Source organism: Quercus lobata, chromosome 3 (genome assembly GCF_001633185.2).
Source record: "Quercus lobata isolate SW786 chromosome 3, ValleyOak3.0 Primary Assembly, whole genome shotgun sequence".
Taxonomy (NCBI): domain Eukaryota; kingdom Viridiplantae; phylum Streptophyta; class Magnoliopsida; order Fagales; family Fagaceae; genus Quercus; species Quercus lobata.
Genome location: NC_044906.1, coordinates 43,661,824 through 43,678,435, shown reverse-complemented (window position 1 = coordinate 43,678,435; position 16,612 = coordinate 43,661,824). Strand labels below are relative to the sequence as shown.

At 37.1% G+C, this 16,612-nt stretch overlaps 1 protein-coding gene across 1 annotated transcript; it reads left to right on the top strand.

The window, feature by feature from the left end:
• The first annotated feature begins 11,697 nt into the window (after nt 1-11,697).
• Nucleotides 11,698-13,731, top strand: LOC115979243 (protein COFACTOR ASSEMBLY OF COMPLEX C SUBUNIT B CCB3, chloroplastic). The gene is made up of 3 exons (XM_031101225.1): nt 11,698-11,896; nt 12,030-12,073; nt 13,066-13,731. The coding sequence occupies exons 1-3, from the start codon at nt 11,854-11,856 to the stop codon at nt 13,603-13,605; spliced, it is 627 nt and encodes a 208-aa protein (XP_030957085.1). The 5' UTR covers nt 11,698-11,853; the 3' UTR covers nt 13,606-13,731.
• Nucleotides 13,732-16,612: the final 2,881 nt, after the last annotated feature.

Below are 16,612 nucleotides of genomic sequence, written 5' to 3'. Positions count from 1 at the left end.
AACCAAACTCAATTTAACCAATTCAACAACCAATCACATAAATTATTTAATTAATTTTAATTATTGACTAATCAAAATTAATTTTAATTAATCATGAAAGCTCGAAAATGTGTTAAAACACAAGAGCTGTTTAGACCCCCAAAATAAAAATTATGGCTAGATTGCTTTTACTCTAACTTATCTAAGTGCGGAAACAAGAGTAAATAAAATGCAATCAACCGATACTACTCTAGTGCATAAACAAGAACAGCAAACAATACAAGCAAAGCACAAGAGTAAAGGAAGAGAGAATGCAAACACAAGATAACATCCTATTGTGTTATCGAAGAAGAAACCAAAAAACTCGGCGAAAAACCTCTCCGCCGCCCTTCAAGCGGTAAATTGATCCACTAGATAATAAGTTGGGATACACGAATAGCAAGAGACCCTCCAAACCTAATCAACCCAATGTACCTAAGCCCTCCAAGCTCTTACTCCAACAAGGCTTCTCGGAACTGTGTCTTGTCTAGCTTTCCGGATCCCGCAATACGCCCAATTACATCCGCCAAGCCTCACCGGCTTCTTTTGGCTTAGTCCCCAAAGTTTCCCAAGCTCCAAAACACTCTCTACACTCTGAAAATGTGTGGGTTGTGTTTGGTTACAAATCTCCTCTCAACGTATGACTATGGGAGAGGGAAGGAGAAGAGGCTAGAATGATTTCTCACTAAGGAATCTTACCACTACCATGGCCTATCCCAAAATACCAACTTACAATTGACCTTTACTCCAATATGCAATTGGACCTAATCTTGTAGAGACTTATTTCCTTTTTCATGGATCACAGTACGTGACTAACTTCCCAGCAATTGATGTTTGTTGTTGAATGCAATGTTCTTCACTTCAAAGCATGTTGAAGATCTAGAAGCACTCGGTTACAAAAGCCTAAGGAGCACAAGAACGTAGTAGCTTCTCCAAAAGTATATTAGTTCTTTGATGACTTTTTAAAATAAAGTTACTATACCCTCTAGGAGTTTTGTAAACCAAACCACAGTAATCCAAGTTATCGTGGGAAATTTTGATATGAGAATTCTAGATCTCCATAGCTCAATATATCGAGAGGTGTCAAGCTTGTGTCGAGTTCCATCATTTAATCTCAATAGATGCTAGTGTCGAGCTTGTGTTGTGACTAATGTCGAGGTTCATTATTTTAACTTTTCCTTTCCTGTTTATTCGATCAATCTTCATGACTTCAATGATATCACCTATTCTGATTTCTCAACACACTGCACATTTTAGATCTACCAAATTACAAGTAAAATGCATTTTGTCTATACCAACAAATAATAATTATGACCCTAACACCGTGCAAGGCACAACACAGGCCTTCAATTAATAATTCATATAAAATTGAAGTGTAAAGGACTTCCTTTCAAACTAAAGTTCAAAACAATTCTATCTTACTATTATTCTTGCGAGTAAAAACAATTCTACTCTTTTGCGCCCAAAGGTGGGAGTTCATAATTGTCTTACTCAATTTATAAAAATAAAAATCTTACTTGGTTTTTCCCATAAGAAATGTATTAAATGTGATTAACATGCTGGGAATTGCAACTAACTAACCAACAAACTAACTAAATGCAACATTACAACAATTATCTATATATGGGTTACTATCGTTTCCCTCCCCTTCAAAACACCTTGTCCATAAGGTGTTCCTTGAAATGACACCTTGAGTGTGAATTTTGAAAATCTAATCATTGGTTGCATGTTCTTATTATATCCTTCATGCTTACAAAATTTCAAGAAAATCAAAGATTAATTACTATGTCATCAAACAAATGTTAAAATTTTAAGTTTTTGTGATCTAAAATTTTGTATAAAAATTGGTTAATTGATCAAATAGTAAATAACATTCAATTTGATATGCATGTTAAGAACATAAGGAACATGAAATTCAACGGTTAGATTTTCAAAATTCACACCCAAAAAAGAGATATATAAGAAGTTTGAAGAGTTTCTCTCCAAACTAGTTTGGAGAGAAACTTTATTCAATTGCATCGTCTTTTGTTTTCTTATTTTTTTGATAATAAAACCTTACTCAAAATTTGATTCTCAACCTGAAAAGGCTAAGTCTTCGATTTAAAATCATAACTCCAACAGCTTGTTGGAAGTTGAGCTTAGTAGTTTTTGTTCTTGAGTTTGAGAGCAAATAAATGACTAAGATATTTTCTTTGTGTTTGGTTGCTAAGAAAGTGAGAGAAAAGAAATAAGACTTAAGAAAAAAACCTTGATGCGACATTTTTTTTAGAGATTAAATCTATAAAGATGTGGTATAAAACCGAAGTTTTATACCTTCAATCCCAAAACACCACATCATCTTATTACATATTAAAAAATAAACACAACCAGACTCAACCAATTATAATCCCCATTTGAAAATCCAACCAAATTGGGAGTTTATTGAGATGCTATTAGGTGTGGTAGGATATATTCAATCTCTTATTAGATGGTGTAAAACATGGGTATTACACCCCATCCTTACCATATTCGGATTTTTTTTTTTAATGTTTATTAAAACAAATTTGTTATTATTTTATTAGCCATGTAAACTTTGGTGCACATCATTTATCACATGAGTCCGAATTTGATAAGGACGTGGTGTAAACTCCATAGTTTATTACCCCTCCAATTATAGTGTGCCAGATCAGTATTTTGCAAAATAATGAATAGGTAGTATCACACACATTCACTACTCATCCAAAACCCATATGCTCTCTCACCAAACAGCCACCGGCCAATCTTCTTCAAATCCACCTCTCACTGGTTACTACCACCATCATCCATGGCCATGACTCCAATCAAATCACCTCCCACAAATGAAACCCAAAAGTCACAGCAATTATAGCTCCATATCTTGCCGATTATCCAAATTTACCATTTCAAACTAACCCAAAAATCAAACCCAACCTCAACCACTTCTCAAAGTCAAACTCAACAGCATAGAAATTGAGATTAACTACATGTTGTGGTGATGGTGGTTACCAGCAAAGGTGTGACGCAATGAATCTCGACCTTGGGTTCCTCATGGTGAGAATAGAGAAGACGAGAGAGAAACGAGACTAGTATGGACATGGGATCAACAGTGGTGACCTCTGGTGAGCAACAACAGCAGCAGCAAGAAAGGATTGCTCAACCATGGCCAATGATGTTTGCACTCAAAGAATGGGTCTAAGAGAGATGTGCTAGGATTTTGTGGTTTTAATCAAGTTTTATTATATGTGTGCATCTTTGGTGTTTTATTTTAAAAAGTCTAGCATGGCACTCATTTATGTTGGGGTTTATGCCCTAAAATCCAATTTATTGGCATTTCATAAATAATTAATTTGTTTAATTATATGAGACTATTTGCAAATGAACTAATGGGATATTGTCATAGTCCTTGAGATGCATTGTATGTGATTTAGTCACAGAAGATATAAATCATAAGTTCCTTGTAAACTCAAAATATAGTTTGTAGTCGGTAATGAAATTGGGCGTTTCATCTGTGAAGACTATAATACATCAACTAAGATGGTTTGTCTTGATCATAGAAGTGGAGACTTTTAGTTGATGTGTTGATGTGTCTTAAGAGTTAAGACATATTGAACTGGACCGCTGTGAGATTAATTATTCAATCAAAAATTGTCACCTGAATAATTAATCTCACGACTTCTAATTTCATAGACTCTCAATTCTGAGAGGGTAGTGAACTTGATTATGAAATGTAGGTTACTTTGGTATATCAAGAGTGAGATCTAACATTCACAGTCAAAATCTCAGTATGTTGGGTAACCACACGTAGTGTTGATGGAACACATATTCTCAAGATGGAATCCAAAATCTCTTTTGTAGAGACACGAAATATCCCCTTGAGATAAGTTTAATGGGAACTAGTTATTCAGATCGCCTACTTTAGTAAGGAGTTACTAAAGCTTATATTTATTGAAATTGGATTTCAATAAATGTGAATAACTAAAATATTAAACCGGGTACTCAAGAATAAAATAGTTGTTTACAAAGTGACAGTTCCTTATGACTTTGCTCACTATGGATATTTCATGGAGGGGTCAAATGATACCATTAAAGTCTTGGGATATAATGTTTTAAAAAGGCATAGAGTGCAATTATATTTATATAGTGGTATTAAATATAATTAATGGTAATTTTAGACTTGTCAAGAGTTGACAGATAAGTTCAAGGCTCATTGGAGTTAGAGTCTTATTTGTTCCTTTTGGTCCCATCTCAAGCCACAAACTAAAATCCAATTAGGCAGGCCCAAAAGGCTAACCCAATTAGATAATCAATTTTTATTTAATAAGAGTTATTAAATAAAGTAACTGCCAAGGTAGTTAGAATGTACGTATGATGAAAAGAAAAGAAAACAGTTTTTCTCTACAAGGGAGAAGAAGAAGGACTTTCTTTGAGGATCAACGTACATAAAAACTGGTTGAGAGACTACTCTTCTTGGGCACCATGTGGAATTGAGATGATGATTAGAGGTATTCTCAAGTCTTAGTTTTCAAATTTTACAGCATCAAGGTATGCTTTCTATTCTTTGTTCTAGAATTCAATGTTACATGTTTTCTCTCATGAATGAAGTTGATCCATGATTGTTGTTTCCGCTGTGTGTTTTGTATGAGATGCAAAACCAATTTTTCCAACAATTTATTGGATGGTGTAAATAAGAGGGTTTACATCACTTACTTACAGAATTTAATCTCTTATGACATAAGCTTTTATTTCTGTCCCTTCACTCTGAAGGCTTGTCAATCCCTGTAGTAAACTTTTGTTTGCTATAGGCTTGTGGGGTTTTTTTTCGTGGGTTTTGGGAAACACTTTCTTTTTCTCCGTTCATAAATGGAAGAAATCACTGAGGGCTGGAGCAGATTATCTCTGCAAGGGCCGAAAGGTGATGGTTTCAGACTTCGATCAGAGATGGGGTCTGAGGAGTTTGTTCTGGCAGCAAAATTCTTTACAAAAAGAGTCCTTAATACAGATGCTATTGCAAGGAACTTCTCACAGCTTTGGTGCTCTTGGAACGGTTTTAAGATCAAAGACTTAGGAAACCATATTGTTCTCTTCATCTTTGACAATAAACTTGACACTGACAGAATCCTAGCGAGTCAACCATGGAGTTTCGATAAGTCCTTGGTGGCTATTCAATGCTACGACAAAGGTACACATGCACATGATTTACTCTTTGATAGGACTCCTTTTTGGGTGCAAGTGTACGATATCCTCATACAGTTTATGAATAAGGCTGTGGCTGAAGGGATATGCTCAAGTATCGAGGAAGTTTGCGCATCAGATTTCCCGACTATGGAGGGTGGTGATTTCTTGAGGGTTCGAGTTGTACTTGATATTTTGAAACCTCTTAGTCGTGGCCGGAAAATCACTCTAGACGATGGCACAATGGGTTGGGTTTCGTTTAAATATGAGTGATTGTCGAACATTTGCTACTGGTGCGGGTGCTTGACACATGGGGATAAAGACTGCGATCTATGGATCGATAGCGAAGGTACTTTGCCTGTTGAAACCCGTCAGTATGAAGCATGGCTGCGTGCACCACTTTTCAGCCAAACTCGAAAATCTACAGTTGTTGTTCCTGGTTTTTACAAGCAACGGAAGGAGACTTTGCATACAAAAGCAACTAAGGGACCTTCCCTTCTTTCAAACCGCAAAACTCACCGGTGTCTCTACCACCTCCGGTGGTTCCTATACGGAAGGTAACTCCTGTATCTTCGCCTATCATTATTACTAATCCCATCTTAGATGATAACTCCAGGATTTGTGAGGATTTTCCTCCGGGTTATGAGGGTCAAGGAGCAGAAAAAGGAAAGTTCGCACGACAACTACAAGAGATTGATGAGGACTTGGCGAAATTTGAGGATATGGAAGGAATTAATACCAGTGCAACATCCTTACCTTATAAGGACTCTAATACATCAATTCCTTCTGACTTTGAGGAGAAGTATGTGACTCCAAATACCTTATTTTCAGCAACCCGTGATCTCTCCGCACCAATTATTGAGTCCATGTCAGCTGCTTTTCCTATGAGGGATATTCCAAACACACAGGAGACCCACCTCCAGGTCACTCATCCACCTGGACCAAGGTGGACATGTGTTTCTAGGACTGTCCCAGGGGTTTCTGAAGTCTTAGACGTGCATGTAGGGAATAAAAGAGTCTCACACTCGGCTCTCAATCATTCTGGGTTACTAAAAAAATCAAAGCTGGTTTCTCAAGATGAAAAGGAAAACACTTCATGATTGGCGGAGGCTGGTTCCCATCCCCTCCAAGGACCATGAGTCTTCTATGTTGGAACTGTCAGGGGCTTGGGAACCGCCAAACAGTTCAAGAGCTTGGAGATTTCATCCGAGCACAAGATCCCTCAGTTGTGTTCTTGGCTGAAACATGGTTGGATCAAGCAAGGCTTGGTAACACGTGGTGGTGGTTTAGCTCTCTTTTGGAAGAAAAATTTCAGTGTATCTGTTGAATCTTCATCTCTACATCACATTGATGTAGTGATAAATAAAGGCAAGGAAAATGCATGGTGCTTCACAGGATTTTATGGGGCACTGAAGACTCACCTTAGAGATGAGACATGGAATTTGTTACGTGATTTGCACAGCCGATTTTCGCTACCTTGGCTGTGTGGATGGGACTTTAATGAGCTTCTAAAATCGCATGAGAAGCGCGAAGGCCGTTTACGACCTTATGCACAAATGGAAAATTTCAAACAAGTGCTAGATGAGTGCAATTTGCTAGACTTGGGATATGCAGGAAACAAATTTACTTGGTCAAAAAGCTTCCCAAATGGTAGAATGGTGTGGGAGAGATTGGATAGGGCCGTGAGCATAGTGGAATGGATTGATATCTTTCCGGTGACAAAAGTGCAGACCTTAACATGTGTAACCTCAGATCATAGCCCGATTTTAATCATACCGGATGGTTTCAGTGCGAAGTTAAATCGTCCCTGGTGCTTTGAACAGATGTGGTTAGAGAATGGAGGTTGCCATGACACGGTTAAAGGAACAAGGGAGCTGGCTGCCTCCGGTTCACCTATGGCAACAGTAATGTTGAAGATTGAAGCGTGCCAATGAAGCTTAACACAGTGGAGTAAGCACTCTTTCTGTAACGTTTCAGTTAAGTTGAAGGGAAAAAAGAAATTGCTTCAGGCAACTGAAATGGAAGCGGCGCAAGGAAAAAATATTGAACTCTTCATGCAGCTCAAAGCCGAGGTCAGTGACTTACTTAGTTTGGAGGAGAAAATGTGGCAACAGAGGAGTCATGTTCATTGGATGGTCTCTGGGGACAGAAACTCCAAGTACTTCCACAATCAGGCTTCTCAACGTTTCCGTCACAACACAATTTCTGAACTCCGTAATGCCGAAGGCGTTCTAGTTTCTGGTGATGAGGGTGTCTTGGCCATGGTGGTGGAATACTATTCAAGTTTGTACACGTCCTCAGTTCCGATTGAAATAGAGGAAGTGGTGCAATTCATTAAGCCTGTGGTGACAGAGGAAATGAACAGAGACCTGATTGGGGTCTTTTCTAGGGATGAGGTGGAAGTGGCTGTGAAGCAAATGGCACCCCTTAAGGCACCTAGACCTAACGGCATGCCCCCCATTTTTTTCCAAAAATTTTGGAACATTATTGGGAATGATGTAGTTGAAGCAGTTCACTCATGTCTGAATTTGGGAAGTATCTTGTCAGGCTTGAACCACACCTTTATTTCTCTAATTCCCAAAGTTAAAAGTCTTGAACTTGTCACTGAATTTCGCCCTATTGCTCTATGTAATGTATTATATAAACTTGTGTCCAAAGTGCTAGCTAACAGATTAAAAAAGATTTTGCCCCATGTTATATCAAAATCACAAGTGCTTTTCAGTCGGATAAGGCGATCTTAGATAATATTCTTGTGGTCTTTGAGCTAATTCATCATAAGAAGAGGTAGAAATCAAGGAAAACAGGACACATGGCTTTGAAATTGGACATGAGTAAGGCGTATGACAGATTGGAGTGGCTTTTTCTCCAACGGACCATGGAAAAGATGGGATTTCATTCGAGATGGGTTGGCTGGATTATGGAGTGCATTAGATCGGTCACTTATTCGGTGTTGATCAATGGTGAACCAAAAGGCTACATAGTTCCGACTAGAGGTATCTACCAAGGGGACCCCCTCTCCCCTTACCTCTTTCTCTTATGCTCGGAAGGCTTGAATGGTCTCATTGAACAAGCTGTGCATGATAAGCATATTGAAGGCTTCTCCCTTCTCAAGCATGGCCCAAAAATATCTCACTTATTGCAAACGACAGTCTCCTCTTTTGTCGAGCAAGAGTGGAGGAGATGGAGAAAATACAAGAGCTATTGAGGAAGTATGAGTTGGCTTCGGGGCAAAAAATAAATTCAAGTAAAACCACAATTTTCTTTAGCAAAAATGTTCCTACAACTCTCAAGGAACTCATTCAAAATTCTTTAGGGGTCCCCGAAATTAAGGAATATGAGAAGTATTTAGGCTTACCAGCTATGGTTGGGCGGAATAAAAAGGCAAGCCTAAATTATATCAAAGACCGAGTTTGGGGGAAACTCCAAGGATGGAAGGAAAAGTTATTATCTCAAGCTGGGAAGGAGGTTTTACTGAAAGCAGTAGCTCAAGCTATCCCTACTTTTGCTATGAGTTGTTTTCGTCTACCGGTTGGTCTTTGCCAAGACATTGAGATGCTCATTCGCAAGTTTTGGTGGGGCCAAAGGGGAGAAAGGAGAAAAATTCACTGGAAGAAGTGGGAGGTGATGTGTAAACCAAAAGGGGAAGGAGGTTTGGGGTTCAAAGACTTATGTAAGTTCAACGAAGCTATGCTAGCAAAGCATGTGTGGAGACTTATTCATGACATGGACTCTTTATTCTATAGAGTGTTCAAAACAAAATACTTCCCAAATTGCTCAATCTTTGAAGCAAAATCATCCATGGGCTCATATGCTTGGAAGAGCATTCTAAGGTCTAGGCACTTAATTGGAAGAGGAGCAAGATGGCGGGTGGTTGATAGGCAAACCATTAAGATCTTTTAGGATGCTTGGCTACCAACTGATGCAGGTAGAATCACAACACCTCACTCTGATCTAGCCTTGGAAAAAACAATGATTGTGCTAATAAATCCAGTCTCGGGATGGTGGAACGTTCACTTCATTGATAGCCATTTTTATCCGCCGGATGCAAAGCTTATAAAGTCTCTGCCTTTGTGCTCAACCCCACAACCTGATATTCTGATCTGGCCCAAGGAAAAATATGGAAACTACTCTGTAAAATCCGGGTATAAGCTACTGTGTGAGTGGCAAAATGAAGAGCTGAATCGGCACCAAGTTTCTGATGTTGAGAAGAGCTTCTGGAATGGCATTTGGAAGATTAAAGTTCCGAGAAAGATTAAGCACTTTATATGGAAAGCGTGCTTAAACTCTTTACCAACAAAAGAAAACTTGCTGAAATGAAAAATTCTTCAAGAGGCAGTTTGTCAACGTTGCTCAGATGGCATGGAGGACGTTTTACATTCTTTATGGAGCTGTGACAAGTTAAAAGCGGTCTGGGAAAAGGATTTTGGCTGGGCGGTCAGGTCTGGGAATTCACTAAACTCCTTCTCCAAGCTTCTGAAGTTGATCCAAAGCAAACCCCACTCAGTGGCTTTGTTTGCAGCAACGGCTTGGTCGGTCTGGTACCACAAGAACAAGACCCGTCTGAATGAAACCACCTTACCCTTGGAAAAGATCACTGACTTCGCAAGAGACTACATCCGTGACTTCAATAATCTGATAAAGATCCCTCCTTGCTCACGTTATGCTGTTCAGAGGAGGTGGTGTCCACCTGTACCAGATTACTGGAAAGTAAATTTTCATGGCATAGGCGTGGTCATTCGAAATTCCAATGGCAAAGTGAGGGCTGCTTTGTCCGAGAAGATCAAGAAGCCGCCTACTGTGGAAATCCTGGAGCTACTAGCTGCCAAGCGAGCAGTGTTATTCTCCCTTGAAACCGGTACTATGAAATCAGTGATTGAAAGGGATGCTGAGACAGTGATCAGGGCACTTCAATATGGCAGCTGGGAGAGAGCTCAAGGGGGTCACCTAATAAAAGATATTTCTGCTATAAAAAAACTATTTTCAGAGTATTTCCTTCTCTCATGTTGGTCGGCAAGGCAATGCAGTCGCTCATCAGTCGCTCATGCCTTAGTCCAGAGAGCAAGACATTCATTTCCTTTTTCTGTCTGGATGGAGCATGTTCCACGTGACATTGTTTCTTTTCTTTCATCTGATTTTCATATTCCTTAATTAATAAAGCAGCAGCACGTTTCCTTCTCAAAAAAAAAATCATATACTATATAATAAAAGTTGAGTTTAGAAATTGTGGTTGTGCCATGTGGCTTCACCAAATTGTAGAAATTTTATTAGATTTTTTTTTTTTAAAAAAAAAAATATATATATATATATATATATATTTTTTGTTCTTATCTTATTCTCCTATAATTTCTAAGTTAATAAAAAATTTATTTTGAATAAAATCCTAATTCTTCATCTAATCCTTTTATTATTAATTTATCTATAATTTCTAAGTGATTTATTTAATTAGCAATAGGAGATCTACTTCATTTATGATTTATGAGTTTTAGCATTCTAGGGGATTAGAATTTTGGTTTCACACTAATTGTTCGTATCAACATTAATTTAAAAAAAAAAATCATAGTACACGTATACAATTACTAATATCAACCTTTAATTCTATTTTTTTAATTTTTTTTAAAACACCTCATGGATAGCAAAATTATAATTGTTCTTATTGATTTTTTATATACATTGTGGGGCCCAAATGATTTATGGGCCAGGCCCATCTACCCGGGGAGAATCCAAAGGCCCAAGCCGAGGAGGGCTATGGCCCAAGCTCGACAAGATAGCCTATGGATACCGCCGAGGGCAGTTCAGTCCTTGGCAGACCCAAAGTCCCCCTAGAAAGAGGGGTAAAAACGGTATAGGACTGAAACTTGGAAGAAAGATCTAAAATATCTAAAATATCCAGGGAAAGCTGCCCTTACTGCCATTTAATACTCTTAACCTGACATAGCCGCATTCTTTGGCTTTTACAACCACCCCCAACGACTTTGGGTATGGGCTGATGGGACAAATATCAGTCTTGGAAATGTTGACCCTATACGTGGACGAAGGACAGTGAACACAGGCGAGTATAAAAAGAAAAATCAGTAACCTAGAGAGGAGGCTGGGAAAAATGGCAAAAAACCAGAGCCTCCCAGCCCACCTCCAGGAGAAAGACTCCATGGGTGAAGATAACCTAGACACGCACGAATACCACGAAAAACCCACCGCCTGGCGATCAAGGCCTAGCCTTTCAAATCCACGCTCTACAAATGATATTGTTTGGGCCTTTTTACGTGGCGCGAACCCGATACTGTTACGGTCCGTCGCGAATCGTGTCCTTACATACATCTCTATCAATTCTTAGATAAATACAAAAATTTAGTTATTGTTATCTTTTATTTAAATTACATATGATTCTTAATTAAACCATGCATCGCATGGGCATAATACTAGTATATATATAAAATAGACCAAATTAACTGTGAGAACAAATTGTGACCAAAGTAAAAGCGACCCCAAAAAATGATAATTTCTCCTATTAGCTAATATAGATGCTAAGCGGGTCACATTTCTAAGGATTTGAAGCCGACCCAGCCAGCCCGATCCAATTATATATTTGCTATTAGAGTGAGTCCCAAGTCCCAAAAAAACTGGAAAGATAACGTTCCCCCTACCGCTCTTTTTGGACGCTAGACTACCATGGCGACCTGTTCTCACATTCTCAACCACGTTCAAATCAAAGGTACAGTGCTTTTTTTTTTTTTGGTTGGGAATTACATCTGTAATGTTATAACAACTATTTCTTATAATCTTTTTCAAGTTGGGTTTCCATGTTACTCATAGTTTCGGGTTGTGCTCTTAATTTTTTTTCGTAGGATGGCCTTCTCTGTTATCCAATCGAGGGCACTCCCATTTTTCTGTGAGTACCCAAATCTTTCTTTTCCAGATATTCTCTTGAAATGGGCTTGCTGAGATTAGTTTTTAAGATAGAGACATCTTTCAGTGTTTCCTTCTCATTTGTTTCTAAATTTGGCATATGTGTGTGTGTATATATATATATATATTATCATAATGAATTCAAAAATCAACATGGGCTGTTTTGTGCGTGTCTGTTTTATTAGGATAGGGTACATTACACGAGCTATTTGCCTATCTTACGAATTTTCTGTTGTTAATGTTATTAACTCTGGTTTTGCATAAATCATAAGTTGTTTTGTTTGACATGCAGATGGTGATTGTTGTCGCCATTTTGTTATCCACGAAAATTATTGATTTTTGGGAGAAAAGATAGAAATTAAAATTATTGATGATATGACAAAATCTAGTCCACCCGTTTCAAAATGGATGAAAAGTATTTTAGAGAGACCATGGTACCTAAGAAATCTAATTTCTAGAGGATCTTAATCTTTGGTAACAATTTTTTTGCTACAGAACTTTTGAATAAGAAAGAAAAGATAGAGCCCTTCTGCTTGAACTTTCAAGAAGAGGTTTTTATTTTTTTTATTTTTTTTTTAGCACATAACTAAAAATATCATCTGTGTGTGTGTGTGTTGGGGTGGGGGGAGAGGAGGACTGCTAATCAATCAAGCTGAATTAGAAATATGGGGCGAATTTTGTATCTATATGGTTTTCTGCTGAAATCCTAGAGTTGCAATGTGAGACTTCCAAAACCTATAAAATATCCATGAAACTTAAATTCTTTATTGTAATGTATTTCCAGTTCTGGACTCTTTTTCTGCAAATTCATTTATTTGAAGAAATATTGATAATTAAGTTACATATTTCTTACTATTTTTAATGAATTTCAATTAAGAAATTCTGATCCCAAAATATTTAAAATTAAGATCTCTGTCCTTTTCATGCTTGTTGGAATTATAGTCCTATCCACATTTGCCTTTCACCTTATGGCAGGAAAGCTTTAGGCATCCAGCTAAAAGAAAGTCACATCGGCGTTCCCAGCTTGCTCAATGCAGCTCATGTTTTACAGATATCATGGCTTTCCCCAGCAATGAACTTTCACAATTAGATGCATCTCTTTTAGGAGAGCCATTTGATGTACACGAAGTGGCAAAAATTCCCACGATCAACATACTGGAGATATCACCAAACGCCGGTATAGATTTTATGCAGAAATTGGCATTAGCTGATTTGGACCCTGCTTCAGCAAAACTTGCAATTGGGTTCCTAGGACCCTTTCTCTCAGCATTTGGTTTTCTGTTTATTTTGAGAATAGTAATGTCCTGGTACCCAAAACTTCCTGTTGGAAAGTTCCCATATGTAATAGCTTATGCTCCCACTGAACCACTTCTCATCCCAACCCGTAAGCTGATTCCACCCCTTGGTGGAGTTGATGTAACTCCCGTGGTCTGGTTTGGATTGATTAGTTTCCTTAATGAAATATTAGTGGGCCCACAAGGGCTTCTTGTCCTTCTTTCTCAACAAGTTAGTTGACATACATCTAAAGGATGTTGGTATGAAGAATGCTTATCTATGGAAACATTTTTCTCTGCTGTGATTCTTATATGGAAGAGTGATTAACCTTTTGGACAGTACAGCGTATTAAGGGTTTTGGTTTCTTATCCATTATATGTATTATGTATGGTGGTTTGCAATGTTTGAAGAAAATCAATAAACATCCTTTTCCGGGTCCTTTTTTCGGCTTGGGCTTGGGTTAAATACACTTAATTATAAGTTAATTTTAAAAAATTCAATATACATCTGCTAACAATTCTTTAAGAGATCTTAAAAGTGGAGGTCATATGGAATTTCTTCCTGGGATAGTTTGTCAAAGAACAGAGCATATCCTTCAAGCATACGGAGAATTGTTTTAATGGATCCGAAGTGGTTCCACCATTCTATGAACTAAGAGAGAAAAATAAGACAGATATCATAGTTAAAATAGAGGAACATAAGGCGTTGATAGTTTTTTTGTGTTGAAAATAAAAGAGCACTCAACCACTCTACTTTTATTCAAATAACAGATTGAAATGGTTGGGCCAATTACTTGTAGCCGAATGGTATTGTTTGGCCTCCTTTACGAGGAGAACTAATGTTCAAAATCCTTCTCTCTCATTTGTTGTAAGAATTGAATTTTTTTTTTTCTTTTTTGATAAATAAATTCTTTTAGAAGAAAGAGTTCTACCAAATAAACGAGGTGTATACAGCGAGTACAACTATTTGAGTAGAAACCAATTGCTTAGTATGTATATATGTATGTTTTAGGTTTGTTTAGCTTAGTTCTCATATGTTTAGGCCTAGGGTTAATAAGAGAACATGCTCACATGCTAAATTTGTTAGATCAAAGATTAGGGTTTAATATGTGTATGAATGTCAACATGAACATGCATAAAAATATGATCATGCATCAAAACATAGGTGTTGTGGTGATGATGCATTAAGGCAGGTAAAGTAAGTACATGCATTATAACATGAACATGCATTCTTGTTTGATGATGAACATGAATGAAACAATATGAAATGAACTTGTAATGATGATATGATGAGATGCTAGCTACCTTGAGATGCTAATATGATATGGTTAATGCCATGTGATTATGAGATGCCATGATATGATGTATGAGATGCAATGTGATATGTTATGAAATGCTATGATGTGGATGAGATGATGATATGCCTTGCTTTAGATGAATGCTAGGGTGTATACTTAGATGTATGTTAGGATGTGCTAATATAAAACAAGAGAGAGAGAGAGAGAGAGAGAGAGAGAATGTGTGTGTGTGTGTGTGTGTGTAGGATAACCTATTATAGGAACCTTTGATATAATTAGGATATGGAATACAATGAGTGGAGGCCGACCTACGAAATGGGCACGATTGGGTGCTTAACACCTTTTCATTCTTGAACCTTAACTCCAGATCAAGATTCTAGATATACAAGGTCCTCTATAAGGGGCCTAAGTTTGGTTTCTAGACCTAAACCATACTACTTAACCCTCCACTTTCCATCTACTTGGCTAAGGCATATTTCCTAGAGCACAACGATCATGTGCAACAAGGCAAGTTGAACAAAATCACTGGATGGGCACTTGTGCCCATAACTACGTTGCAAGAAATAAATACATAGCTAGCATGTGAATATTATTTAATATATATCTAGCATGTGAATATAATTCGACAACATAAAAACGAAGAGAAATGATATAAAATTTTCACCATATACCTACAAAAGCAAACTTATTCTCCATTTGTCATTCTGAAGCACAAGACACCATAAACCAAAATGGCTGGAGTAAAGGAAGGGGAAAATGTTAGCTTGATTGGATTTCACTAATTCAATCGAAATGAATTATGGACATGTCACAACTTCTTTAAAAATTATGCCCTTAAAAAGAATTTGTCGTAAACATTTTTATTTGTATAAAATTTTCATTCCTTCAAAAAAGAACTTTTATTATTAGAAAGATGAGAAAAATATTTATATCCCTTTAAAAATGAAACCCCTTTTACATTTGAAAAAAAAAAGTATTTTCTCTTTGAAAATCTCATAAATTTTTGGTAAGGCTTATCTTTTAAAAAAAATGTTATCTCATGAATTATTGGAAAATGGGATTTTGAAAAAGATTATCTCATGAGCATTTATGAAAAGAGATTTTTTATTGGAAATCCTTGAAGAACAAATTTCTTTTAAGAAAAAAGGGATTTTTTTTCAAACCTTTTTGAAAGAGGATTTTCTTAATGAAATGGTTTCCACGGTTATATATAGGAAAAAAATTGTTTTAAAGGCAAAACTCCATGGGTTTTTGAAAAAATTGTTTTAAAGGCAAAACTCCATGGGTTTTTGTAAGTATTTTTGAACGAGATTCAAATTTTAAGCCTATTGGAACTTAATCTAGAAAGTGATTTTGAAAAGTGCATCAATCAAGGACTTATTTAAAAATGCCCCCTTGGAAAGCTTATATTTAAGGATAACTTGAAAATTTCTCTCTTTTTTCATTTGAAATACTCATATTTGAAAAGGGATAGCTTTGGAAGTCTTTTGGAAAACAATTTTAACAAAACCTTTTAAGAACGCATTGTTAGAGAGTTCGTCTAAATCAAGCCTTTCATTATTTGGTGGGATAGGGTTTATGGTATTAGCTAAAAAGCAAGCACCTTTAAACCTTCATAACCATGAGAAATCAACAAGGATAATTGTAACACCCTATGTTAAAAAAAAAAATGTCAGATTTTTCTGTCTACCCATGCGTGCCCCACCTACCCAATTTGTTCCCCACCACTCATTCTCAAAATATCTCCTCTCCTTTAACTAGTCATACACCTCACTTTCTTTTCTTATTTATTTATTTTTTTCACACAAACAAAAACACACTCATATCTCCCTCTCTCACACTCCCACCGATGCATTACTCCACCACCTCCACAATTATTTTCGAGCAAGTTTCACAAAAATAAATACTCCATAAAAACCTCTTAAGTTCCAAAATCTCATCTTGATGACG